This window comes from Heterodontus francisci, chromosome 20 (genome assembly GCF_036365525.1).
Source record: "Heterodontus francisci isolate sHetFra1 chromosome 20, sHetFra1.hap1, whole genome shotgun sequence".
NCBI lineage: Eukaryota > Metazoa > Chordata > Chondrichthyes > Heterodontiformes > Heterodontidae > Heterodontus > Heterodontus francisci.
The window spans coordinates 63,106,836-63,133,772 of record NC_090390.1 but is presented as its reverse complement, the minus strand read 5'-3'; the positions used below and the strand labels follow the sequence as shown (position 1 = coordinate 63,133,772).

At 45.2% G+C, this 26,937-nt stretch overlaps 1 protein-coding gene across 1 annotated transcript in view; it reads left to right on the top strand.

Moving 5' to 3' along the window:
• nrap (nebulin-related anchoring protein) overlaps window positions 1-26,937 on the top strand; it is a 120,005-nt gene that overhangs the window by 73,088 nt on the left and 19,980 nt on the right. The window contains exons 27-33 of the mRNA XM_068053373.1: window positions 6,426-6,539; window positions 8,060-8,257; window positions 9,176-9,280; window positions 11,424-11,522; window positions 14,671-14,775; window positions 14,874-14,981; window positions 20,657-20,968. Of these exons, the coding sequence (XP_067909474.1) occupies window positions 6,426-6,539; window positions 8,060-8,257; window positions 9,176-9,280; window positions 11,424-11,522; window positions 14,671-14,775; window positions 14,874-14,981; window positions 20,657-20,968 (1,041 nt within the window). The remainder of the gene's footprint in view (window positions 1-6,425; window positions 6,540-8,059; window positions 8,258-9,175; window positions 9,281-11,423; window positions 11,523-14,670; window positions 14,776-14,873; window positions 14,982-20,656; window positions 20,969-26,937) is intronic.

The following is a 26,937-nucleotide window of genomic DNA, read 5'->3' as shown; positions in this document are numbered from 1 at the left end:
AGCATCCTGGTAAATCTCCTCTGCACCCTCTCTAAAGCTTCTACATCCTTCCTATAATGAGACGACCACAACTGAACACAATATTCCAAGTGTGGTCGAACCAGGGCCTTATAGAGCTGCAGTATAACCTCGCGGCTCTTAAACTCAATCCCCCTGTTAATGAAAGCCAACACACCATACGCCTTCTTAACAACCCGATCAACTTGGGCGGCAACTTTGAGCGATCTATGGACATGGACCCCAAGATCCCTCTGTTCCTCCACACTACCAAGAATCCTGTCTTTAAGCCTGTATTCCGCATTCATATTCGACCTTCCAAAATGAATCACTTCACATTTTTCCAGGTTGAACTCCATCTGCCACTTCTCAGCCCATCTCTGCATCCTGTCAATGTCCCGTTGCAACCTACAACAGCCTTCCACACTATCCACAACTCCAGCAACCTTCGTGTCATCGGCAAACTTGCTAACCCAGCCTTCCACTTCCTCATTCAAGTCATTTATAAAAATCACAAAGAGCAGAGGTTCCAGAACAGATCCTTGTGGAACACCACTGGTCACCGAGCTCCATGCTAAATACTTTCCATCTACTACCACCCTCTGACTTCTATGGGCCAGCCAATTTTGTATCCAGACAGCCAACTTTCCCTGTATCCCATGCCTCCTTACTTTCTGAATGAGCCTACCATGGGAAACCTTATCAAACGCCTTGCTAAAATCCATATACCCCACATCCACTGCTCTTCCTTCATCAATGTGTTTTGTCACATCTTCAAAGAATTCAATTAGGCTTGTGAGGCATGACCTGCCCCTCACAAAGCCATGCTGACTGTCTCTAATCAAACCATGCTTTTCCAAATAATCATAAATCCTGTCTCTCAGAATCCTCTCCAATAATTTGCCCACTACCGACGTAAGACTGACTGGTCTATAATTCCCAGGGTTATCCCTATTCCCTTTCTTGAACAAGGGAATAACATTTGCCACCCTCCAATCATCCGGTACTACTCCAGTGGACAGTGAAGACACAAAGATCATCGCCAAAGGCGCAGCAATCTCTTCCCTCGCTTCCCGTAATATCCTTGGGTATATCCCGTCTGGCCGCGGGGACTTATCTGTCCTCATATCATTCAAAATTTCCAGCACATCACCCCTCTTGACCTCAACCTGTTCGAGCATATCAGCCTGTTCCACGCTGTCCTCACAAACGACCAGGTCCCTCTCACTGCTGAATACTGAAGCAAAGTATTCACTTAGGACCTCCCCTCCCTCCTTCGACTCCAGCAGCAAGTTCCCTCCACTATCCCTGATCGGCCCTACCCTCACTCTGGCCATCCTCTTGTTCCTCACATAAGTGTTGAACGCCTTGGGATTTTCCTTAATCCTACCCGCCAAGACTTTTTCATGTCCCCTTCTAAGTCCATTCTTCAGTTCATTCCTGGCTACCTTGTAACCCTCTAGAGCCCTGTCTGATCCTTGCTTCCTCAACCTCAAGTAAGCTTCCTTCTTCCTCTTGACTAGCTGTTCCACATCTCTTGTCATCCAAGGTTCCTTCACCCTACCATATTTGTTCTTCTATCTCGGCTCTTTGGTGTGGGCCGCCAATTTTTTAGGCCACCGCCTATTTTGGCAGCGGGCTTATGAAATTCTACCCATTAAATACAAGTGTTTCGGAGGGAGGAAGCAGGGCAGCCACTTATTTTCTTTGTATTGGGAAAGGGGATTGGGCCAAAAATCAATTCAGTGTTTTTGGGGGAGGGGTACGGGCTTCAACTGTGCAGGTCTGGCAGCCCTTTAAAAATGGCTTAGCGTGCCCCTGCCACATGACTGGCGGGGGGGGTGGTGGCGGACTGCCCAGCGTATGCAGATGAGCCACCGCGTGCTAGATCACAGTGACACGCGGCCCACATGTGCGGTGAGCCATTTTTATCTGCCTGCCACCCCGGAGAATAAAATTCAGCCCCCTCCCTTTAAAGATGGAGATCCTGCCTCCAAGAGCTGCCAGCCAATCAGAGGGCTGGCAGTTCAGTAGTATTAGCAGTGCAACCGGGAGTGGTGCCACTGCCAGTACGACAGGAGGCCTGGGATGAAGCCCAGCGCTAGAGCCCAGGACAAGAGGTAAGTGAGGCGGAGTCACCAGGGCCTGTCCAGGAGGCCCTGGCAGTGATGGTATGGGGGGGGAGGCAGTGTTATGGGAGGTGGGGTGTTTGCCACCGGGGGCCCTCTGTGGGCCACAGATTGCCCATGGAGGAGGCCTCCCCCTCCAAAGCCCGCAGAGAAGTCGCCTTGTTTCACTGGGTGACTTAATTCCAGCGGCGGCGTGTAGATGTCCTTCAGCGGCTACTGAATGGCTATTTAAGGGTCTCAATTGGCCTCTGGTTGGGAAGGCAGTCTTCGGCCTTTCCTACCCCCAATTTAATCACGGTGCAACGGGAAGGCGACGACAACAGACGATACAGAAAATCTTAAAACAAAAAATATGCTGGAAATGCATGGTGTCCCCCAAGGGTCAGTGCGAGGACCACTGCTTTTTTTGCTATATATAAATGAATTGGATCTTGGAATACAGAATTGAATTGCAAAATCTGCTGATGATACCAAGCTTGGAGGGGCTGTATTCTGTAGAGCACGTGCTGTCGGGATCTGTGGCGGGGGGGGCGTGGGGAGGCCTGAAGATGGCCCCAGATGAGGCCTGCAATGGATCTCGACGCTGGCAGGGCCTAGTCTGATATTGCTGATGATGGCAAGGCCTTGTGGCAACCCCCAACACAAGCACCCCCACCACCACCACCACCGCTTGGCGACGGGATCGCAATTTAAATATATAAATAAATTAAAATACATGCATTAATTGCTATCCCATCGCCTCTGAAGTCCCGCCACGATCTTCACCCCGGCGGCTGACACTGCTGCGCCTTTGGATCCCTGTTCAGGGGGAGGGGGGAGGAGGCAAGTTTCTCAGTGCTGGGGTGGAGGGGGAAACGGGGTCAAATTAATGTCACTGGTGTAGGGGATGGTGGGAAGGGTTACAGTTTAAAATTTGTGCAGTTTGGGGGAGGAAGGTCAGATGGTAAAGGTAAGTGTTTTGGAGGGGGAAAGGCCAAATAATTAATGTAATTGTGATTGGGGGAGTGGACAAGGGGCAAAAGAGATGTGTTTATTTAATTTCATTTAATCTTCCTTTAAATATTTATATTTCCCTGTAGGGCTGACGACCCTTTTAAAAATGGCATCAGCGCCTGCACACACGCAGCTGACAGCGTTGCCGGGGACGGGCAGCCCACCCCCTGCACATGATCGGCGGGGGTTGGGGGGGGGCGGTGGCCTGCCCTAGCTATTTAAATGCGTGCAGCCCGCCATTTTTTTCACACGTCGCCGAATACAATTGAGCCCAAAGCGTGGCAAACAGTGAGGAGGATACGAACCACCTGCAACAGGACATAGATAGGCTAGAAGAATGGGCAGATGAGTGGCAGATAGAATTTAACAAAGACAAGTGTGAGGTGGTACATTTTGGCAGAAGGGATAGGGCGACATAATATAAACTTATTGGTGCAGTTCTAAGGAGTGTGTATCAACAGAGGGACCTGGGGGTGCATGTTCATCAGTCTTCTGAAGATGACAGGATGTATTGAGAGAGAAAGTAGCAAAGCAGATGTTTTTAATTTATTTGTTCGTGGGATGTGGGCGTCGCTGGCTCGGACAGCAGTTATTGCCCATCTCTAATTGCTCTTGAACTGGGTGGCTTGCTAGGCCATTTCAGAGGGTATTTAAGAGTCAACCACATTGCCGTGGGTCTGGAGTCACAACAGACCTGATAAGGACATGAGTGATGAGATTTTTACAACAATCAACAATGGTGTCATGGTCATCATTAGACTAGTTTTTTAATTGCAGATTTATTATTTGAATTCTCATTTTACCATCTGCCATGGTAGGATTCAAACCCATGTCCCCAGAGCACTATCCTGGGCCTTTGCATTAGTAGCCCAGTGACATTACCACTACCTCCCCTTCTTGGGTTTCATAAATAGAAGCATTGAGTACGAAAGCAGGGAAGCTTTGCTGAACCTTTATAAAGCTCTGGTTAGGCCCCAACTGGAGTATTGTGCCCACCATACTTTAGGAAGGATGTGAGGAGGTGCAGAGATTTACCAGAATGATTCCAGAGATGAGGGATTTTAGCTTCAAGGTTAGTTTGGAGAAACTGGGGTTGTTCTCCCTGGAGCAAAGGAGATTGAGGGGAGATTTGATAGAGGTGTACAAGATTATGACAGGCTTAGATAAGTTAGACAAGGAAAAACTGTTCCCATTAACTAGTGATACAATGACTAGGGGACAAAGATTGAAGATTTTGGGCAAGAGATGAGGGGGAATATGAGGAAGAACTTCTTTACGCAGAGGGTGGTAATGACCAGGAACCCGTTGCCCACGAGGGTGGTGGAGGTGGAGATGATCAATAATTTCAAAAGGAAATTGGATGGGCACTTGAAGGAAATAAACTTGCAGGGCCATGGGAATCAAGCGGGGGAGTGGGACTGACTGGATAGCTCCGCGGAGAGCTGGCATGAACTTGATTTTGGCTGTAAGAATAGAAAAGCAGAATATTTTTTAAAAGGTGTGAAATTTGTAAGTGTCGATGTTCAAAGAGACTTGAGTGTGCTTACACAAGGAACACAGAAAGTTAGCATGCAGATACAGCAAACAATTAGGAAGGCAAATGGAGTACAGCAATAAGGAAGCAATGCTACAGATGTACACTGTTTTGGTGAGACCACATCTGGAGTAGTGTGTACAGTTTTGGTCCCCACATTTAAGAAAGGATATACTTGCATTAGAGGTGGCACAGCAAAGGTTCACTAGATTGATCCCTGGGATGAGGGGGTTGCCCTGTATTTAGAGGCTGAGAAAATTGGGCCTGTATTCTCTGGAGTTTAGAAGAACGAGAGGTGATCTCATTGCAACATATAAGATTCTAAAGGAGCTGGGTAGAGTAGACATTGAGAGATTATTTTTCGCTGGTTGGGGAAATCTAAAACACATGGACACAGTCTCAGGATAAGGGGCCAATTATTTAGGACTGAGATGAGGAGAAATTACTTCATTCAAACGGTTGTGGATCTTTGGAATTCTTTACCCCAGAGGGTTGTGCATGCTCCGTTGTTTAATACATATAAGGCTGGGACAGACAGATTTTTGGTGTCTCAGGGAATCAAGGGGTATGGCAAGTAGGCAGAAAAGTGGAGTTGAGTCCTAAGGTCAGCCATGATCATTTTGAATGGCAGAGCAGGCTCGATGGGCCATATGGTCTACTCTTGCTCCTATTTCTCGTGTTCTTGTGATGGGCTGAACGGCCTCCTTCTATGCTGTAAATAACTCCCAAGGGCTGAAATTTTTGCAGCTCACTGCCTATCTGGACCGTGAGCTGCAAAGATGGCAGGGCGCACGCGTGGGATTTGCTCCGCGGAGCCGTCGCGATATTCAGTGCGGCGGCTCGTTTACATGGCTGGGAAGGACCGCTTCCCCCCGATGATGTGAACATTGTGCAGGCGCCAGCGCCATTTTTAAAGGGCTTCAAACCCTTATATTTACTTTAAATTGTTAAAGTACTATGCACAACAAAATTAAAGAAAAACTTAATAAAAGAGTAAAGGTTCCCCCCCCCCAATAACTAAACAGTTTATTAATTGCCCTCTTCACTCCAAAAAGAAACTTATCTTGCGATCCCAACCTTCCCCTGCCCATGTTTATGAACTTTTACCTTCAACCCCTTCCCACCATCCCCTCCACCAATCGCAATAGCTTTACCCAGTCACCGCACCCCGCCCCCCCTACCCTGAACGCTTACCTGCTCCCCCCTCCCAACCAGTGTTCCGCCTCAGATCTCCGAATGGAGATCCGAAGGCACGGGAGTCCTGGCAGCCGACTGGAATATGGCAGCAGGATGGCTGACGGGAGCAGGTAGGTCATTAATTCATTAATTTAAATATTTAAATCCTGGTCCCGTCGCCGAGCCGCATTTTCCGAGCCCTCCTCCCACAATCCCCAACATCGGGGGGCTGCTACAATTCGCCCCTATGATTCTAAGACTGGAAGATTCAGCCTTTAATGTTCAGTCTTTTTAAAAAAAAAATACTTTGGCCTTAAATTCTGCTGTGGGATATTAGTTTTGAAATGTTTCATTTACTTGTTGAAATTCCCCTTTTGATTATTTTACTGCAGCATTAGCTCATTTATTTTAAAACATTAATTCCTCTGCGAAAATAATGGTGACAGAAATTTTAGACAAACATGTTGAATGCTAGTATCTCATGGTCGGATTGAAGCGCATCCCTTTCATGAAATGGAGCATTTTTGCAAGCTTTGCTCGACATAATTGTAGTATTTCCTTGATCTTTGGCTCCTAACATGTGTTTTCTATCACAGTACAAATACAAAGAAGCTTTTGAGAAGACAAGAGGTCAGATGGTTGGAATACAAAAACTGGAGGATGATCTGAACATTGCTCATTCCGTTCATGCAGCCAGACTCAACAGTGAAGTATGTAGGAAAAGATACTTTTCATCCAATGTGTAGTTTGCCTGCATGTCATGTAGTTGATACTGAGAACTGTGGGGGGAGGTCATACAGTGTCATACTATCAGTATTTTATAGCGCACGGCAGAATACAAGATGTGGAGGGGATCACATTTCATATTTAGGGTTGGAGCTTCAGATTTGTATGTTTGCTTGAAAAGAAAAATTAGATGCCATTTTGATCTGAAGTTGTCTGATATTGAAGGAAGTCATGGGGCTGGATTTTATGTCGGGTGGACGAGGGGTGGACGAGAGCTGGCCGCTGACGTAAAAGACGGTGGCGAACCTGCTTCTGCCCGGCTCAGGGATCCTTCCCGCATTTTACGGGTCCCCGGGCTTTACTTGTTCCGAGGCGGGACTTCCACTCGCTTGAGGGAGGAAGTCCTGCCTCATTAAGCTGCCGGCAGCTCTTAGTCCCATCAGCACCACCAGGAGCGGTGGCCACTGCTGGGACTGCAGCCCAGCCAAGGACATGGGTCCAGGTAAGTTGGCGTTTGGCTCGCCGGGCTAATCAGTCATGCCCCGGTGAGGCAAGGATGGTCCTTTATGTCGGTTGTGGGTGGGGGGGGGAAGGGGGTGGTAAGGGGCCATCTCAGGTCCTGCGGGTGGTTGGGGAAGCGGTGTCGGTTTTCACCCGACAGCCTTTCACGTCTCCCGCTTGCCATGGGTAAAATCCCCATTATGTGGGGCGGAGGCAGGAATGGGTTGGGAAGGCCTCCTGGAGCCTCCCGCTCAATTTTATGCCACCCACTGGCCACCATCCAGCTTGCTGGGGTGGCGTAAAATTCTGGCCATGGGCATGACTTTAACCTGATATTATGTGAGACACCATCATTGACCATCAATTAACTTTCCAAAACCAACAGAATCCTGAGCATAAGTTTTACATCTTGCTATTGAGCACAATCTCATTGGCAATAATGCCCTGTTAGCTGTTTTTGTTTAGATTATTTTTGTTTAGATGTACCGATTTATTTTTAATATACATGATTGAATATTTCTCGCCTCCCTTCCTTTGCTGCCTGGCTCCCTCAGACCCTCCGATCTAAGGGAGTCACAGTTTCAAGGCCCATCATTAGCTTCATCTATGCCTTGGCATCCTTCAGTTGCAGAGACAAATGAGGTGCAGGGTTTAGGTACTGCCCATCCTGCCTTGTTTTCATGTGAACATTTTACCTGCCCCTATTGCGGGCCCAGCTCCTGATCCACCTCTTTGAGGAAACCCCAGTATTTTCAGGACAACATAAAGGAGGTGAAGACCTGACATCATGGGTCTCCTCCCCCTTTTTCTTTTGTATTGTGCCTGGGAAATAGACGTTCCTTAGCATCTATGGAAAAGAATACCATGGCCATGGCATTCTTAATATAGCAGAATGAAAAGGCTTTGTGTGATTAACTATTTGGCATTATTTTGGGAAACTAATATGCCTTTCATTAAAAATATTTTAATGGGATGTTATTATTGCTTGCTGCTTTCAAACTAGCTGAAGTACAGGAAAGATTTTGAAGAGACAAAGACTAATTTCCATTTACCCATGGATATGGTGAACCTTGTACATGCTAAGAAAGCCCAAACTTTAGCCAGTAACCAGAACTACAGACATACCATCCATCATTATACAACGCTACCTGATGACTTGAAGGTGCAGTGGGCAAAGCATGCCTATGATCTACAGAGTGAGGTAAGTTTACGCTGACAGTTCTGCGTTTTCTGATTTTTCTCCCGTTTTCACCCTCCTCTCCTGAAGGCACTGAATCAAGCTGCAGTTGCGTGGGGGTAAGCTGTCCTCTGATACATCACCCAGGTGTTTTTTTTTTTCACATGTGCTATTTCATCTGGGAGGGCATGGACGTTGAGTCCACTCTCTGCTAACCTTATCTCCAAGCACAAGTAGTTTTTCTGGTGGCCAATGGTTAATAATTGAGAAGTGGAAAGCTGATTTTTCACCTCCACAGTCCAGGGATCTGAAGACAATTGTAGCACCCCAGACATTGCTCTAATTGGAATCAACTATCTGAGCAGTGGTTGGGAATTTTAACCTCAGACTGTCTAGGTCTATATGGCTACTTGCCAAGATTGGAAGAAATTGTTTTGTATATTTTGCAGTTTTCAATATCATTCTGTTCAGTTTATTAACGCCTTTTGTTAAGCACTTAGAAAGTAAGCTGAATAATTTCACCAAACACAAAAGAATATTACGTATAGAAATATGTAAAACTTCTTAGAGAAGCACAAAACAAATGGAAGAATAGGAAATAGGTAAATGTATGAATTCCCTTTTGATTATTTTCCGCCTATGAGTGTAGAAGTAATTCGGCTGTTCCAGTGAGGACATGTGCTAGCTAGAAATGGCAGGGGCACAGTCTGTGATATTCTGATTCCCCGAAATAAGGCCACTGGATCACAGACTCACCAGTGCATTCACTGCTCTCAGGATGGTAGCTACAGTGTAAAGGCATCCTTAAACATTTTTATTCAAAATGTAAAACTGTTTGCAAACCATTGGCACTTGTTTACTAGTCATCCAGATTTTTATTGAATATATTTTTAATAATGCACTGTGGTAATTATCATTTTATAATTTGCTGTATTTTAACAGAACCTGTACAGATCTGATCTGAATTTCATGAGAGGAGTGGCTTGGATTTCAACAGGAGCTTTGGGGATTGAAGGAATGAAGAGAGCAACTGCCCTCATCAGTGAGGTGGGACCTTTTTGGCATTGGGTTCCTGGGCCAGTTCTGTTTGCACTGCATGAAATCTAAAGATATGGTGTGATGTAGGGGTGATACTGATTTATTGGCGTGCCTGATCATAAGTTGTATACTGTAATTTAGAATTGTGTGACTTGCACAAAATTTTTTAATTATGCCCTACCAAAATGTTTATTAATATAATGCCTCTTCATATCACTAGGGTGTCACAAAACACTTCAGGAATAATTTTCAACTTAATCTGGCAAACTGCAATGCCCTCACATTGTAGAACCTGCTTGATTTTCAATGGATAGATTTTACAACTCATGGGTGATCCACTCCACTAGATTACTGCCCAAGCAATAATGGTGAAAATGACCCCCTTTATATACAACAACAGCAGCCACTAAGGTTATGAAGGCAAATGTGGCAGTTTGCACACACAGGTCTCTCACACACTGCAGATGAAATGAAGGGCTGGTTGATCTGTTTTTGATGTTGTTGATTGATGGAGGAATGTTGGCCAGAGCACCAAGAATACCCTCTGCCTGGCTTCTAATAATGTTATTGGATCTCTTAAACCAGCTTGGTTTATGTTTTCATACATAGATGGCTGCCAGTACTGTCCTGAAGTGTCAGCCTAGGTCATGTGCTCAAGTGTTGGAGTGGGGCTTTAACCAAATCTCCTGGGTCAACTGGATCAAGCTGAGATTAATAAAATATTCTCCCTTTTATATATTTTGTTGTGTTTAGTATTACCACATGAAGTAAGCCACCCTCATGTGGAGATAAAACATGTTCGGCGGAACACATTGATGTGTTATAATTTTTCAAAAATAGTGATATTTTCTTTTCAGGAGAATTGATTGGAAAGAATTAAATGTAAAACAAAACTGTCAAAGGATTTTGCTTAATGACCAAATGAAGAAATAAGTGCCTCAAAAATCTCTGGGTCATATTCCTGGCAGTTACATTGAAATCACATGCAATCGCCAGTGCCCTCCAGCTTTAACCCATCTGGATTTGGTGATGCCCATGGACTGGCATCTAAATTTACATAGATTGATAGCCACCCATGGCATTACAGGCACCTCACTGATGCTGCTGGAAACAGTGGCATTTGGCCATATTTTAGGTGGAGTGGAGGGTAGTGTGTGCCAATGCCCATATAGACCTTTCTACATGGTCCCATGTGTAAGGGGACTAATAGAAACTTTTAAAAGAACTCATCCTTCAGGCCCTCTGGAAGCTGCTATGCCAGTCTCACTGGACATAATTTCCTCCAGTCTTATAAGAACATAAGAACTAGGAGCAGGAGTAGGCAATTCAGCCCCTCGAGCCTGCTCTGCCATATATTACAATCATGGCTGATCTCATCTCAGCCTCAACTCCACTTTCCTGCCCGCTCTCCATAACCCTTCAACCCATTACTAATTAAAAATCTGTCTATCTCCTCCTTAAATTTACTCAATGTCTCTGCATCCACCACACTCTGGGGTAGTGAATTCCACAGATTCACGACCCTTTGAGAGAAGTAATTTCTCCTCATCTCTGTTTTAATTCTGCTACCTCTTATCCTAAAACTATGACCTCTCATTCTAGAATGCCCCACAGGAGGAAACATGCTCTTTACGTCTACTTTGTCAATCCCCTCAATCATCTTGTATACCTCAATTAGATCTCTCATTCTTCTAAACTCCAGAGAGTAAAGGCCTAAACTGCTCAATCTTTCTTCATAAGACAAACCCCTCATCTCTGGAATCAATATAGTGAACACATTCTGACAGACAGGAAACTCTTGGCCTTGGAAATTCACAGCCTCAGCCTTTTCCCACCCTCGCGCCACCCCTTAGCATCATTGGAATTGACCTCTTACAAAGCCCAGCAGGAGCTCCCAGCACATCCCACAGCATATCCCAGGACCAGCATATTTGGGTGCTGGCCATGTTTTGGACCCCAATATTTAGTGTAATAATTGATGCAAAGCTATTATTGTTTTGTGCAGGTAATTATAATTTATATTTGTAGTTTCTGTAGTGATGGTAATAAATTAGCTCCTGTAGCGCAGCTCTGAGCTGATGTAATGGGAAGAATGGAATTAGAGAATGGTTGAAATGGAATAAATGATTGCTTTCTATTGTAACTTTCACAGAACAAATATCGACAACATCCATATTCACTAAGGTTTACGCAGGTGACAGATTCACCTGATTTGACTCATGCAAAATTCAGTAACATCATTGCCAATGAGGTATGTTAATGGCTAGAATTCAATAGAATCTCACCGCGGGAAACTCCAACCTAATGAATCTCACAGGAACTCCCATGACATTTGCCATCAAAGCATAAGTGCCTTCTAAAGCAGAAATGTATGGCAACAACTGGTCAGACTCAATTGCTCTGTTTTAAAAGTAACGTGTCTTTACTCTTTCCATTACTCGTGGATGAATCAGCTTTTTTGTTTAATAAGAAAAGGGGTGTTATGCCAAGCAAAATTACCCGAGTCACTGGCTCAGTGGGTATCCGTGTTAGGATTGGCCCAGCAACTTGAGAAAACTGGTAAAGGGACCTGAAATCTGAGAGTGCTAGAATGGCACTCTCTCATTGTCTAGCAGTATTTTAAGTAAGGTGTCCAGGTCTGGCTAAACTGACTCAGGGGTTCTCAGGGTTCTGTGAACACTGCAGTTGGAGTTCTATGAACATTGGGACGGCTCCTGGGATCCGGATGTATTGAGAGCACTTTGGGAATTAGGGTGCATTGTGAGTATGGTCTAGGCGTTTGTGAACACTGAGAGGGAGTACTGAGATCTTAGAGTGGAGGATTGTATTGCAGGTAGAGCTGGGTTTCAGCAGCATTGAGGAGGCATTTTTGGAGCATTGGAGAAATCAGAGTCTGGCAGCATTGAGGATTAAGGACCTCTGACAGTATTGGAAGGAGAAGGAGAAGAAGAGTCTTGTGGATGGAGGCCCAGAAAGTAGGACAAACAATCTGTCACAGGATATAAAGTTTGTGGGCAGAAAGTGCACATCAGATGCAAGACTCTTAATAATAAATACCAGTTGATCTACTGTGGTTTTGTTCTCAGCTGGTCTCACAATTGTTGTTTATTATGTCGATGCAAGCTTTCTGTCTGTAGTTCTTCAAGCATGTGTGCTTTCCTTTAGAAATCTTGTTTTTTGTGACATGATTCTCCTTGATCTGTGTCTTTCTCTGTCACTGTGTCCCTTTTTCTGTTTCTTACTGTGACCTGATCTTTGTCTGTTTCTGCAAGGTTCTGTGACCTTGTGGCCTGATTTCTGTCCCTGAGGTGTTTCTTTCCATATCTTCCTGATATTTTTCTCTTGGTCTCCCAATTTCTGTATCTGTCCCCTGATTGCTCTGCCCTCTGAGACTTTTTGACTGTGTCCCTGAAGCCATTCTGTCTGTACCCTGATCTTTCTCTGATGGTTAATCAGTTTGTCTTTCACCATAATTGCTTTCTGTCTTTGTCCCCAAGTGTTTCTTTTTCTCTGTGCTGCAGATTCTTCTTCTGTTTCTGGTTCTATTTATCTCTCTACCCCCAATTCACCCTTGTACTGCGTCCATGCAATCTCTCTTTTTTTTCCCCAATGCTCTCCATTTATCTAAAACCCTTCCGTCCCTTGAATTTCTGTATGCCCAACAATCACTTTCTTTCCCTTTTCTCCAATCTCCTGTCTTTCAATGAACCTAATCTCTCTCTCTCTCTCTCTGCAATCTTGCCTTTCTGTCCCCATCTCTCTCTCCTGTCAATCTGTCTCTCTCCATTTTATCTCTCTCTGTTTTGTTTTCCTAACCTTTCTCTCTCTCTGTGCTGGCAATCTCTCTGTTCCCTTAATCTCTCTTTGGTTTGTTTAGCTCTCCAATCTCTCTTTGTCCTTTAAATTTCTCTCTTTGTGCACCCAATATCTACTTCTCTGTTCCCAGAATCGTGCTCTGTTTCTATCCCCCCATGTCTGTACCACAGTTCCCCGAATACCTCTTTTTCTAGTCCTTGAATCTGCATCTCTCTCTTGTTACATCACTTTCTCTCTGTTTCTCAGGCTCTAGAGAGCACTGGTGGCAGCAACAAATAGTCTGGGCATGAGCTGTGCGTCAGCAGAACATCATTGACCCAATGCAGTGGGCAGAAAAGGGTTTTCCTTTGGAAGGGAGAGAGGATGGATGTGTAGCATTGGCCTGAGATTAGACCAAGTAGTTGGGAAAAGGCAGAGATCTTGGAGGCCAAATGATATACAGAGAGCAGCTGGAGAATCTATCCATGATGAAATAGTAACATGTGGGCCATTCAGTGATTGGGAGGTACAAGTCTTTGGAACTGCACGTTTAGACAAGCCCAATGGGAATAAAGGCCAGACTGAAAGTTAGGAGCAACACCGCAAGGGAGCTACTGAAAGGGAAGGTCGCTGCAGGTTCCAAGAGTAGCTGGAGTCAGAAAATCCATTAAAAACAAGTTGTAGAAGAAAAATTAACGAGTGATAAGATGCAAAAGACAAAAGATAAGACAGATTCTAACTCTTGCCAAGCTGGCATCATTACAAGCACAAACAATTCCAATTTCATTCGAACAGATATATGAGGGGAGGTATCACAGCATCATAAAGACATAACGGGTGGTGGTGTAGTGGTAATGTTGCTGGGCTAGTAATCTAGAGGCCTAGGCTAATGTTCTGGGGACATGGATTTGAATCCCACCACAGCAGATGGCGAAATTTGAATTCAATTAATAAATCTGGGATTAAAAAGCAAGTCTAATGGTGACCATGAAATGATTGTTGTAAAAACCCATCTGATTCACTAATGTCCTTCCGGGAAGAAAATCTGCCGACCTTACTTGGTCTAGCCTCCATGTGATTCCAGACCCTCAGCAATGTGGTTGACTCTTAAATGGCCTAGTAAGCCCTCAGTTCATGGGCAATTAATGCTGGCATAGTCAGCAGCGCCCACATCTCATGAACAGATAAAACAAAGGTATTGCATGAAATTTGGATACCCACTTACCAATTTTTATATATAATAAACATTAATTTGTTTATAGACTGGATTAGGTTTTCACCAGTTTTCTGGATTTTCATCCTCCAAAGCATCTGGCCAATTAAATAAGGGTGAAGATTAATTGTAGCTTTCTAAAAACCTCACCTTGATTAAACACAGTTACACGCCCTCCCCTAAGTCCCAACGGCTGTCTTTCTGTTGTTGCTCACTGTTGAATCCTCACAGCTATCCCTCCTCTCCCTAGATTGGAACTGGTTGTGTTTGCTCCTGGATGCCATGTACTAAATGCCTGTCATCGAATGTGACTATTTAGAGTTCAGTGAATGTTGCTTGATAAAAGATGAACACTGTATACACGTAAATATTTTGATTATTCGTCTTTTAGCGCCTGTACAAAGCTGCAGGGGAAGATGCTCGACATCATTATACTCCAATTGTTGGTTCTCCTGAGTATATTCAAGCAAGAATTAATTCAGCAAATCTCAGTGAGGTAATATTCTTCCATTTAGTATTCAACTGATTCTCTTTACATTTGTTTTTTTATATATATATATGACCAATGTTAAATTTTTATTGTACTTCCTGCAGGTGAGGTACAAACAGTCGTGGCTCAACCAAAGAGCTCTTGGGTACAAACTGACACTTGAAGCCATTCCCTTCCAGAGTGCAAAAGCTTCCAGGCAAATAGCAAGTGATGTAAGAGGAAATCTCATTAGATTCTCATATGTATTTACGTAATTTGCACTTGCGGCCAATTACAATCAAGAAACAGTTGGGGGAGACTTTCAGGTTGGGTGCTGCATGGGCATGATGTCAGCAGTGTGCCTGTGGTGCCCGTCCAATGTGGTAGTCAGAAGGCCCATAACCACTTTCAGGGTCAGGCCTAACATTTTTCAGTGAGCTGCCAAGCGAGCTCTCCGCTGCAGCTAGCTGGTCTGAACTGGAGCAAAATCAGCCCATTACTGCATGCAGAGGCCAGCAGGTAAGGCCTGTTTGGGGGTGCAGGGAGGAGCCACAACAGGCCAGAAGATTGCTGTGGGGCCTCGAGGAGCATTCCTGCTACTCATAGCCTTACCAAAATCTTTTTAAAGAAATAAATAATAAAAGAAAAAATAATAAAATATCAACAATGATAGTTGTAATTTGGGTACCACCTGAAATTGCAGATCGGAACAGCCACTTGCCTGTTTTGGCCAGGAGTGATGGGCTCTCGCTTAAAGGCCTGCCTGAGAGTTGATTCTGGCGGGCAAATGGTTGCACAAAGTCCCCACCAGATTTTCAACTGCCCATTTTTCACGTGAGAAACAGGCCACCAGCAGTTGGATCTCTCCCCCAGCTATGCCCCCATTGAACTGAGGCCAAATATTTAAATATGTTGACAGTTAACATCTTAAGAGCAAATCTGATGGGAGATAGAAATTTTTGCTTTTTTCACAATTACCAACTTTATAGACAATTATATGGTATAGACAATTTACCACGTCTAACTACCGTTTTTCATCATAGCATCCACTATAGTGTTCCTGTAATGATTTTGAATATTTGTTGTATTAATTTTGTGCTTGGGGGTATTGGTGTAAAATATTAATAGCATTGCTGTAGAAAAACAATTGTTCTGGAATTTGCGGTCGGTGGCGAAGAAACAGTGCCAGTGCATTATATTTACACTTGCCCATGAATTTTCCAGGGGTTATTGCACTGGAACTTGCTGTGAGTAGAAATTCATTTGGATTTTGCAGTATTGTGGCCAGGACTTTATGGGGCCCCGCTGAGGCGGGGGCCACGAAGTATTGTGACGGCAATCTGTGGCCCACAGAGTACCCCTGTTGGGAACCACTTCACCCCCTTGGGACTCCCACCCGCCCCCCACCCCCCCCCCCCAGTCCCCTCTACCCCTGGATGGCATCATCACCCCCTTGCACCCCCTCACCAGGGCCTTCAGGACTGGCCCCAGCGACCCCGCCTCACCTACCTCTGGTCCGGAGTTCCAGCACTGGCCCTGGGTCCAAGGCCTCTGCAGTACTGGCAGTGGCCACTGCTCCCGGTTGCGCTGCCGATACTGTTGAGCTGCCGACCCTCTGTTTGCCCAGCAGCTCATGGAAGCGGGATCCCTGTTTTTAAAGGGAGGGGGATCCTGCCTCCTGAAACTTTGATGGAAAAAGACTGGAGGATCGCTCTGTGGGGGGTTGGAAAAGGCCAAGCAGGAATCCCCCTGCCTGGTTGGGGAGCCCCGCCTCCTACACAAAATCCAGCCTGTGCAAACAGGCTCAGCAACTGTATATCTCCATAACCAATGAGCTTGAAGAACTCTTAATGAGACTTGCAGAGTCTGAATCATGAAATGTAAATTGGAATATTTGAATTCAATGTCAAATCATGTACAGAAAGCAAAATAAAAGAGAGGAAGGAAAGGTGGGATTAAGAGAGAGAGATACAAGAGTCAGAAAGAAAAAGTATAGAAACATTTAATTTTTTATTTTCCAAAATCTCCAGCAAAAATTAAAAACTGAAGGAATAGTTTAGTTTAGAGATACAGCACTGAAACAGGCCCTTCGGCCCACCGAGTCTGTGCCGACCATCAACCACCCATTTATACTAATCCTACACTAATCCCATATTCCTACCAAACATCCCCACCTGTCCCTATATTTCCCTACCACCTACCTATACTAGTGCCAATTTATAATGACCAATTTACCTACCAACCTGCAAGTCTTTTGGCTTGTGGGAGGAAACCGGAGCACCCGGAGAAAACCCACGCAGACACAGGGAGAACTTGCAAACTCCACACAGGCAGTACCCAGAATTGAACCCGGGTCGCTGGAGCTGTGAGGCTGCAGTGCTAACCACTGCGCCACTGTGCCGCCCAATGAAACTCTATACCTCTAAAAGTTAGTTTTTGTGCCAGAGAAGTTGTTTGGCAGCAATTAATACTTATCATAACATTAAAAATTAATTTACCATAGAAACCATAGAAAACATACGGCATGGAAGGAGGCCATTCAGCCCATCATGTCCATGCCAGCTGAAAAAACTAGCTGCCCAATCTAGTCCCACCTTCCAGCACCTGGTCCATAGCCTTGCCGGTTACAGCACTTCAGGTGCATGTCCAGGTACCTTTTAAAAGAATTGAGGGTTTCTGCCTCCATCACCATCCTGGGCAGTGAATTCCAGACACCCACCACCCTCTGGGCGAAAAAGTTTTTCCTCATGTCCCCTTTAATCCTTCTACCAATCACCTTAAATCTGTGCCCCCTGGTAATTGATCTCTCCGCTAGGGGAAACAGGTCTTTCCTATCTGCTCTATCTTGGCGCCTCATAATTTTGTACACCTCAATTAAGTCACACCTCAGCCTCCTCTGTCCGAAGGAAAACAGCCCTAACCTGTCCAATCTTTCCTCATAGCTGCAGCTTTCGAGCCCTGGCAACATTCTTGTAAATCTCCTCTGTATTCTCTCCAGAGCAATTATGTACTTTCAGTAATGTGGTGACCAGAACTGTATGCAATACTCCAACTGTGACCTAACCAGCATTTTATACAGTTCCAGCATTACATCCCTGTTTTTGAATTCTATACCTCGGCCAATTAAAGAAAGCATTCCATATGCCTTCTTCACCACTCTATCTACCTGTCCTGCCACCTTCAGGGACTTGCGGACATGCACTCCAAGGTCTCTCACTTCTTCTACCCCTCTCAATATCCTCCTGTTTATTGTGTATTCCCTTGCTTTATTTGCCCTCCCCAAATGCATTACCTCACACTTGTCTGGATTGAATTCCATTTGCCACTTTTCCACCCACTCAACCAAACCATTGGTATATTTCTGGAGTCTACAGCTATCCTGTTCACTATCAACTACACGGCCAATTGTTGTGTCATCAGCAAATTCCCCAATCATGCCTCCCACATTTAAATCCAAATCATTAATATATACCACAAACAGCAAGGGACCCAACACTGAGCCCTGTGGAACGCCACTGGAAACAGCTTTCCATTCACAAAAACATTCATTGACTCCTACCCTTTGTTTCCTGGCCCTGAGCCAATTCTGGATCTAACCTGCCACATTCCCCCATATCCCATGGGCTTTCATTTTACTGACCAGTCTGTCATGTGGGACCTGTCAAATGCCTTGCTAAGATCCTTGTAGACCACATCCACTGCACTACCCTCATCAATCCTCCTTGTTACTTGCTCAAAAAACTCAATTAAGTTGGTAAGACATGACCTTCCCTTAACAAATCCATCCCTGATTAATCTTGTGCCTTTCTATGTGGCAGTTTATCCTGTCCCTTAAGGATAGATTCTAACAATTTACCCACCACTGAGGTCAGACTGACCGGCCTATAATTATTTGGCCTATCCCTCGCACCCTTTTTAAACAATGGTACAATGTCCACAGACCTCCAATCATCTCATACCTCTCCTGTATCTAGTGAGGATTTGAAAATGACCCTCAGCGCATTCGCTATTTCCTCCCTGCCTTCCTTTAACAACCTGGGATGCAATCCATCTGGCCCTGGTGACTTATCCACTTTCAAAGATGTCAGATCCTCTAGTACTTCCTCTCTCATTATGCTTATCGTCTCTAATATTTTACACTCCTCTTTAACTACAATGTATACATCAACCCTCTCCTTTGTGAAGACAGAGACAAAAAATTCATTAAGAACCCTGCCCACATCTTCTGCATCCATGCATAATTTCCCTTGTAAATCTCTGATAGGCCCTACCCTTTCCTTAGTTATCCTCTTGCTCTTAATGTACTGATAAAACATCTTCGGGTTTTCCTTGATTTTACCTGCCAATAATTTTTCATGTCCTCTCTTTGCTTTTCTAATTTCCTTTTATACTTTACCCCTACACTTTCTATACTCCTCTAGGCTTTCTAAAGTGTTAAGTTTTTTGTGACTGTCATCAGCTTTCTTTTTCTGCTTTAACTTACCCTGTAAGCTTCTCGATAACCAGGGGGCTCTAGATTTGGCAGTACTTCCCTTTATTATTGTGGGGACATGCCTACACTGTGCCTGTAGTATCTCACTTTTGAATGCCTCCCACTGGATTGCCACTGATTTTCCCTCAAGTAGCTGTACCTAGTCCACTTTTGCCAAGTCACCTTACAGTTTCTTAAAATTTGCCTTCCCCCAATTTAGAACTTTTACTCCTGTTTTATCTTTGTCCTTTTCCATGATTATGCTAAAACCTACTGTATTATGGTCACTGTCTCCAAAATGGTCACCCAGTGTTACTTCCTCCACTTGCCCAGCTTCATTACCGAAGACTAAATCTAGAATTCCGCCTCATCTCGTTGGGCTTGTTACGTGTTGGCTTACATTGGAATGGTCAAGCCCTAACATTTTCTGGAGGGTTTAGTGGGTATCTATCACATAAGTACAGCAACTTGTGCCCAGTCTCACAGCGAGATACTGTTATAATGAAGCTTCTGGATGAGCAGGACAACATGTACAGCAGCTTTCTGATTTCTGTGTTTAGCTGAATATGTACTGTCGCCGGAAGTTGCTGTCCAATTTACTCTTTCATAACAGTCAGCACTGATAGCCTCACATTATACCTACCTCAATATCTGTGCCAAATTTGCCACATTTCAAAAGGAAATCTGTACATTTTTGCTCACCAAAGTATTGGCCACAATGGTCAAAATGACTGTCCACATCAAGTAAACCAAATAGAGAATAAAATACCCTCTGACCGCACAAGTAAATACAGAATTGATATTTCATTCTTTTCAACAGGCACACTGCCAGACTCAGTGGTCAACAGTATCATGCAGGCCATATGCATTATAATCTTGGATCTACAAGAATAAAGGGCCTCCATACTCACAGCATTTAGTGCCTCTTAATTTTGTCTTTGAAAATGTAAGATGTAAATGCTAGGTTTTTGCTGTTGAAAATACTTTGAACACAGTGAATGCATGTTGAAGAAATGTTACACTATTGCCAACGTTACCCTCTTTGGCCAGTAACTCAGGTTATAAGATGGTGATTCATGTATACAGTGTGCTATTGATAATTCAGTCGCATTTTTTGTGAAGAGAATTGAATTATCTAATGTGAATTAAGCAATATAACTAATCCAGCAAAGTGGAGATTTAATGCTTTAAAGATTTGAATTATCAGATATTTTGAATGAATAACTTTGAAATAAGTGTAGACTGCTGGATGACCTGAAGTAAAGATGAGTTACCATTTAGCATAAACTTTATAGTGAAAAACAAGATAACTACCTGATTAGAAAAGCTTAAAACTCAGCCTCAGTTATAACAAGTGCTGTCTCTTCCTACCACTAATAATGGAAAGATGTGAGGGTGATGAGACTCTTTGAACAACGATATCCATTTTTCTTTCAGTATCAATACAAGAATGCTTTTGTGAGGGAGAAGGGAAAACATATTGGTGCTAGAAGCATTTTGGATGACCCCAAGATGCTACACTGCATGCAAGTTGGCAGGTTACAGAGTGAAAAGCTGTACAAGAAAGAATCTGAAGAAAGCAGAACGCAGTTCCACTTATCAATGGACATGGTGAATCTGGTGCATGCAAGGAATGCCCAGGCTTTGGCCAGTGACTTGGGTTACAAGAAGTTCATTCATGTATATACAGCGCTACCGAATGACATGAAGATGCAATTGGCAAAGAAAGCCTATAATCAGCAGAGCGAGGTAAACCAACAAACTGATTTGACACTAAATTGCCGTATTTCTCAAATCTCAATGGGGGGAGAAATTGGTCAACTTCCATGGGAAAGAAAATTGGGCGGGGTGTAAATCCAGCTGCTAATTTTGCTATCAACTCATTTTGTGGTCCTACTGTTGACCAATTTCACTCTTTACACGACCTTAAAAGGTGGAATCTAGGTTGGCACTGGGGCGGAAAGGAGTGAGGTTTTCTGTTGACACAGTTTATTTTGACAATTTTAGTCTTGGAATTACTGTCCATTTTCCTGTTGTTTGGAGCAGGAAATACTGTGGGGAGCACTCCGCGCCCATCTCTGGTGTTATAGAACATAGAACATAGAAAAATACAGCACAGAACAGGCCCTTCGGCCCACGATGTTGTGCCGATCCTTTGTCCTCTGTCAAGGACAATTTAATCTATACCCCATCATTCTCCTTTATCCATATACCTATCTAAAAGCCGTTTGAAAGTCCCTAAAGTTTCTGACTCAACAACTTCCCCAGGCAAGGCATTCCATGCCCCGACCACTCTCTGGGTAAAGAACCTTCCCCTGACATCCCCCTTATATCTCCCACCCTTCACCTTAAATTTATGACCCCTTGTAACGCTTTGCTCCACCCGGGGAAAAGGTTTCTGACTGTCTACCCTATCTATTCCCCTGATCATCTTATAAACCTCTATCATGTCACCCCTCATCCTTCTCCGTTCTAATGAGAAGAGGCCTAGAATGTTCAGCCTTTCCTCGTAAGACTTATTCTCCATTCCAGGCAACATCCTGGTAAATCTCCTCTGCACCCTCTCCAAGGCTTCCACATCCTTCCTAAAATGAGGCGACCAGAACTGCACACAGTACTCCAAATGAGGCCTTACCAAGGTCCTGTACAGCTGCATCATCACCTCACGGCTCTTAAATTCAATCCCTCTGCTAATGAACGCTAACACCCCATATGCCTTCTTCACAGCCCTATCCACTTGAGTTGCAACTTTCAACGATCTATGCACATAGACCCCAAGGTCTCTCTGCTCCTCCACATGCCCAAGAACCCTACCGTTAACCCAGTATTTTGCATTCGTGTTTGTCCTTCCAAAATGGACGACCTCACACTTTTCAGGGTTAAACTCCATCTGCCACTTTTCAGCCCAGCACTGCAACCTATCCAAGTCCCTTTGCAGACGACAATAGCCCTCCTCGGTATCCACAACTCCACCAACCTTTGTATCATCTGCAAATTTACTGACCCACCCTTCGACTTCCTCATCCAAGTCGTTAATAAAAATCACAAACAGGAGAGGACCCAGAACTGATCCCTGTGGCACGCCACTGGTAACTGGGCTCCAGGCTGAGTATTTACCATCTAAGACCACTCTCTGCCTTCTATCAGTTAGCCAATTCTTAATCCAACTGGCCACATTCCCCACTATCCCATGCCTCCTGACTTTCTCCATAAGTCTACCATGGGGGACCTTATCAAATGCCTTACTAAAATCCATGTACACCACATCCACTGGTTTACCCTCATCCACTTGCTTGGTCACCTGCTCAAAGAATTCAATCAGGCTTGTGAGGCAAGACCTACCCCTCACAAAACCGTGCTGACTGTCCCGAATCAAGCAGTGTCTTTCCAGATGCTCAGAAATCCTATCCCTCAGCACCTTTTCCATCAACTTGCCTACCACCGAAGTAAGACTAACTGGCCTGTAATTCCCAGGGTTGTTCCTATTTCCTTTCTTGAACAGGGGCACAACATTTGCCACCCTCCAATCACCTGGTACCACCCCCGTCAACAGAGAAGATGAAAAGATCATTGCCAGCGGCTCTGCAATTTCATCCCTTGCTTCCCATAACATCCTTGGATATACCCCGTCAGGCCCGGGAGACTTGTCTATCTTCAAGTTATTCAAAAACCCCAACACATCTTCCCTCCTAACGAGCACTTCCTCGAGCTTACCAGTCTGTTTCACACCGTCCTCTTCAGTAATACACCCCTTCTCATTCGTAAATACCGAAGAGAAGTACTCATTCAAAACCTCACTTATCTCTTCCGGCTCAACACACAGTCTCCCGCTATTGTCCTTGACCGGACCTACGGTCCCCCTAGTCATCCTCATATTTCTGACATACGCGTAAAAGGCCTTGGGGTTTTCTTTTATCCTACCCGCCAAGCATTTTTCATGCCCTCTCTTAGCTCTCCTAATCCCTTTCTTCAGATCCTTCCTGGCCATCTTGTATCCCTCCAGAGCTATGCCTGTGCCCTTTTTCCTCAACCTTATATACGCATCCTTCTTCTTCCTAACAAGACTCTCAACCTCTCTTGTCAACCACGGTTCCCTCACATGACCATCCCTTCCCTGTCTGACAGGGACATGCTTATCAATGGCCCCTACTATCTGCTCCTTGAAAAAGTTCCACATTTCGACCGTGCCCTTCCCTGCCAGCATATGCTCCCAACTTATGCTCCTCAGTTCCTGCCTGACAGCATCATATCTACCCTTCCCCCAATTGTAAACCTTGCCCTGTTGCACATACCTATCCCTCTCCATTACCACAGTGAATGCTACAGAATTGTGATCACTATCTCCAAAGTGCTCGCCCACCAACAGCTCTATCACTTGCCCTGGTTCATTACCTAGTACCAAATCCAATATTGCCTCCCCTCTGGTCGGGCAGTCTACATACTGAGTCAGAAAAGCTTCCTGGACATACTGCACAAACACTACCCCATCCAAACTATTCGATCTAAAGAGTTGCCAATCAATATTTGGGAAGTTGAAATCCCCCATAATTACTACCCTGTGACTTCTGCTCCTTTCCAAAATCTGTTTCCCAATCTGCTCTTCCACCTCCCTGCTGCTATTGGGGGGCCGATAGAAAACTCCCATCAAGGTGACTGCTCCTTTCCTGTTCCTGACCTCAACCCACAGTGCCTCAGTCGGCAGATCCTCCTCGAAAATTCTTTCAGCAGTTGTTACACTATTTCTAACTAACAATGCCACCCCCCCACCTCTTTTACCACCATTCCTAATCTTATGAAAACATCTATAACCAGGTACCTCCAAGAACCATTCCTCCCCCTCACCTATCCACGTTTCAGTGATGGCCACAACATCGTAGTCCCAAGTGCCCATCCACGCCTTCAATTCACTCACCTTATTCCTGATGCTTCTTGCGTTGAAGTATACGCACTTTAACCCTTCTCCGTGCCCATCTGTCCTCTGCGACAGTGCTACCTTCCCCAATACCTCACTACACTCTTTGTCTTTCTGAGTGGACCCACTGGTCCCTGGACTACAAGTCCGGTTCCCATCCCCCTCCCAAACTAGTTTAAACCCTCCCGAACAGTACTAGCAAACCTCCCTCCCAGGATATTGGTGCCCCTCTGGTTCAGATGCAGCCCGTCCTGTTTGAACAGGTCCCATCTTCCCCAGAATGCAGTCCAATTATCCAAGAACTGGAAGCCCTCCCTCCTACACCATTCCTGCAGCCACGTGTTCAGCTGTGCTCTCTCCCTATTCCTAGCCTCACTATCACGTGGCGCCGGCAACAAACCAGAGATAACAACTCTGTCCGTCCGAGCTTTCAGCTTCCAGCCTAACTCCCTAAACTCACTTCTAACATCTGTGCCACCCTTCCTTCCTACGTCGTTGGTGCCAATGTGCACCACGACCTCTGGCTGCTCCCCCTCCCCTTTAAGGATCCTGAAGACGCGATCACAAACATCACGGACCCTGGCACCAGGGAGGCAGCAAACCATCCGTGCGTCTCGCTTGCGCCCACAGAACCGCCTGTCGGTACTCCTCACCATCGAGTCCCCGATGACTAGTGCTCTCCCGTTCTCCCTCCTTCCCTTCTGAGCCACAGTGCAGGACCCCGCGCCAGAGGCCCGTTCACTGCAGCCTGCCCCCGATAGGCCGTCCCCCCCAACAGTATCTAAAACTGTATACTTGTTGCCGAGGGGAACGACCACAGGAGATCCCTGCACTGACCTCTTCCCACCTCTAACTGTTACCCAGCTGCCTTTGTTTTGTGGAGTAACGACATCCCTGTAGCTTCTATCTATCACCCCCTCAGCTTCCCGAATGATCCTCAGTTCATCCAGCTCCAGCTCCAGTTCCCTAACACGGTCTGATAGGAGCTGGAAACGGATGCACTTCCAGCAGGTGAAGTCGGCAGGGTCACCGGAGGTTCCCCTTACCTCGAACATACTGCAGGAGGAGCACTGCACTCCCCTGGCTGCCATTTCTTTTACTCAATTACCCCTTAATTAAGTACAAATATAGATATTAACAAAAACAGTGAAATAGCTTACCTGTTCAGTCCTTTTTGGTTAGAGGAGGAGGGTAAAAAGGGTCTCGGGTTAACTCTGCTCCACACCTTTAAAGAAAATACCTACCCAGGAGTCCTTGCTGCCGTCCAGCTTCCGGTTCCTCCCGCGCCAAAAGTAGCTTGAACACAAGGAAAACAGTAAGTACAACTTTTAAAACACAGTTCCTGGTGCCTTCACTTACCCACCGAAGAGTCGCTACCTTCTCCTGCTGCTCCGCCGGGAAATGAGGCCGAGTCCACGGAGCTCCGCACCTTTAAAGAAAATACCTACCCAGGAGTCCTTGCTGCCGTCCAGCTTCCGGTTCCTCCCGCGCCAAAAGTAGCTTGAACACAAGGAAAACAGTAAGTACAACTTTTAAAAACACAGTTCCTGGTGCCTTCACTTACCCACCGAAGAGTCGCTACCTTCTCCTGCTGCTCCGCCGGGAAATGAGGGATTAAAGGATATTTAAAGGATTTTCTGCTGCAAGTGACGGCAGACACTGAATTTCAGGCGAGTGTGTTGAAATGAAATGCTAATGACAGGAATCAACTGCACTAGGCAGAGCAAGAAGTTTTTTTAAAAAGTAACTTTTTTCATTAAACCAGCACTTGCAGACATGATAGGCAGAGCGGGCTCCTTCTGTTCTACAAATGTTACTAAATATTCCGAAGAGGAGGAATGTGCAGGGATGTGGAGAGAGGGTGGGGGAATGGCAGTGCGTGAATTGCTCCTTAGGAGGGCCAGCATGGACATGATGGGTCAAATGGCCTTCTTTGGTGCTTAACGATTCTGTGATTCTATTACACTGTGGCGGGAGCCTCAACGCTCCTCCCCATGGTGATTAGGTGGGGTCAGAAATAGAGCCAGGAGCATGACACAGACATTAAAATGTGCCTGAACATCTGCTGGAACCAGAGCACTGAGACAGCAAGCTGAAAGACTGCTCCATTATTGAGCCAATGGATTTCATGTACAATTGGAAATTCCTGACCCAGTGGTGCTTTTCAGGAATGTTATTTATTGACAGGAGGTGGGATTAATCCCACTTTGATTAAAAAGGGACAGTTGAGAAGTAGCCTGTTTCAAGAAAAAAATTATTTTACCTTCTATATAGGGAGTGATAAGAAACAAGATTATTGATTGTTTTAACTTTCTTTAGGAAATATTTAAGTCAGCAATTGTAAAATAAGCTTACCATTTATTTAAGCAAGAGCATCAAGTCCCCCTAATGCTTGTTTTCCTCTTCCACCACAATGCACACTACAGGGGGGGGTGGGGGGTGGAATTTTATGCTCTCCCCTGCAGTGGGCTTAGAGGTGGGAGAGCATATATTCGGGTGGGGGGCACCCTGCCACCATCCTGCTTCAGCTGAAATTAAGTCTGGGATAGGAAGGCCTGTGAACAGCCTTTCCGCTGCCAATTGAGGCCCTTAACTGGACAATTAATGGCCAATTAAGAACCTTGTGCTGCTGCAATTAGCCGAGCAGTGGGCGGCCCTGTCACTACATGGGAAGCACGGCAGGAGAACCTGTGCAGGCTGCTTGCTGGCTCCAGGGCGGGGTCCCTTGTTAAAGAGCACTTAGTGCATGAACAAGGGACCCGGCATCGGGAAGTGGGAGGGGGAGGGGGGGTGGGTGGGGTGGGGT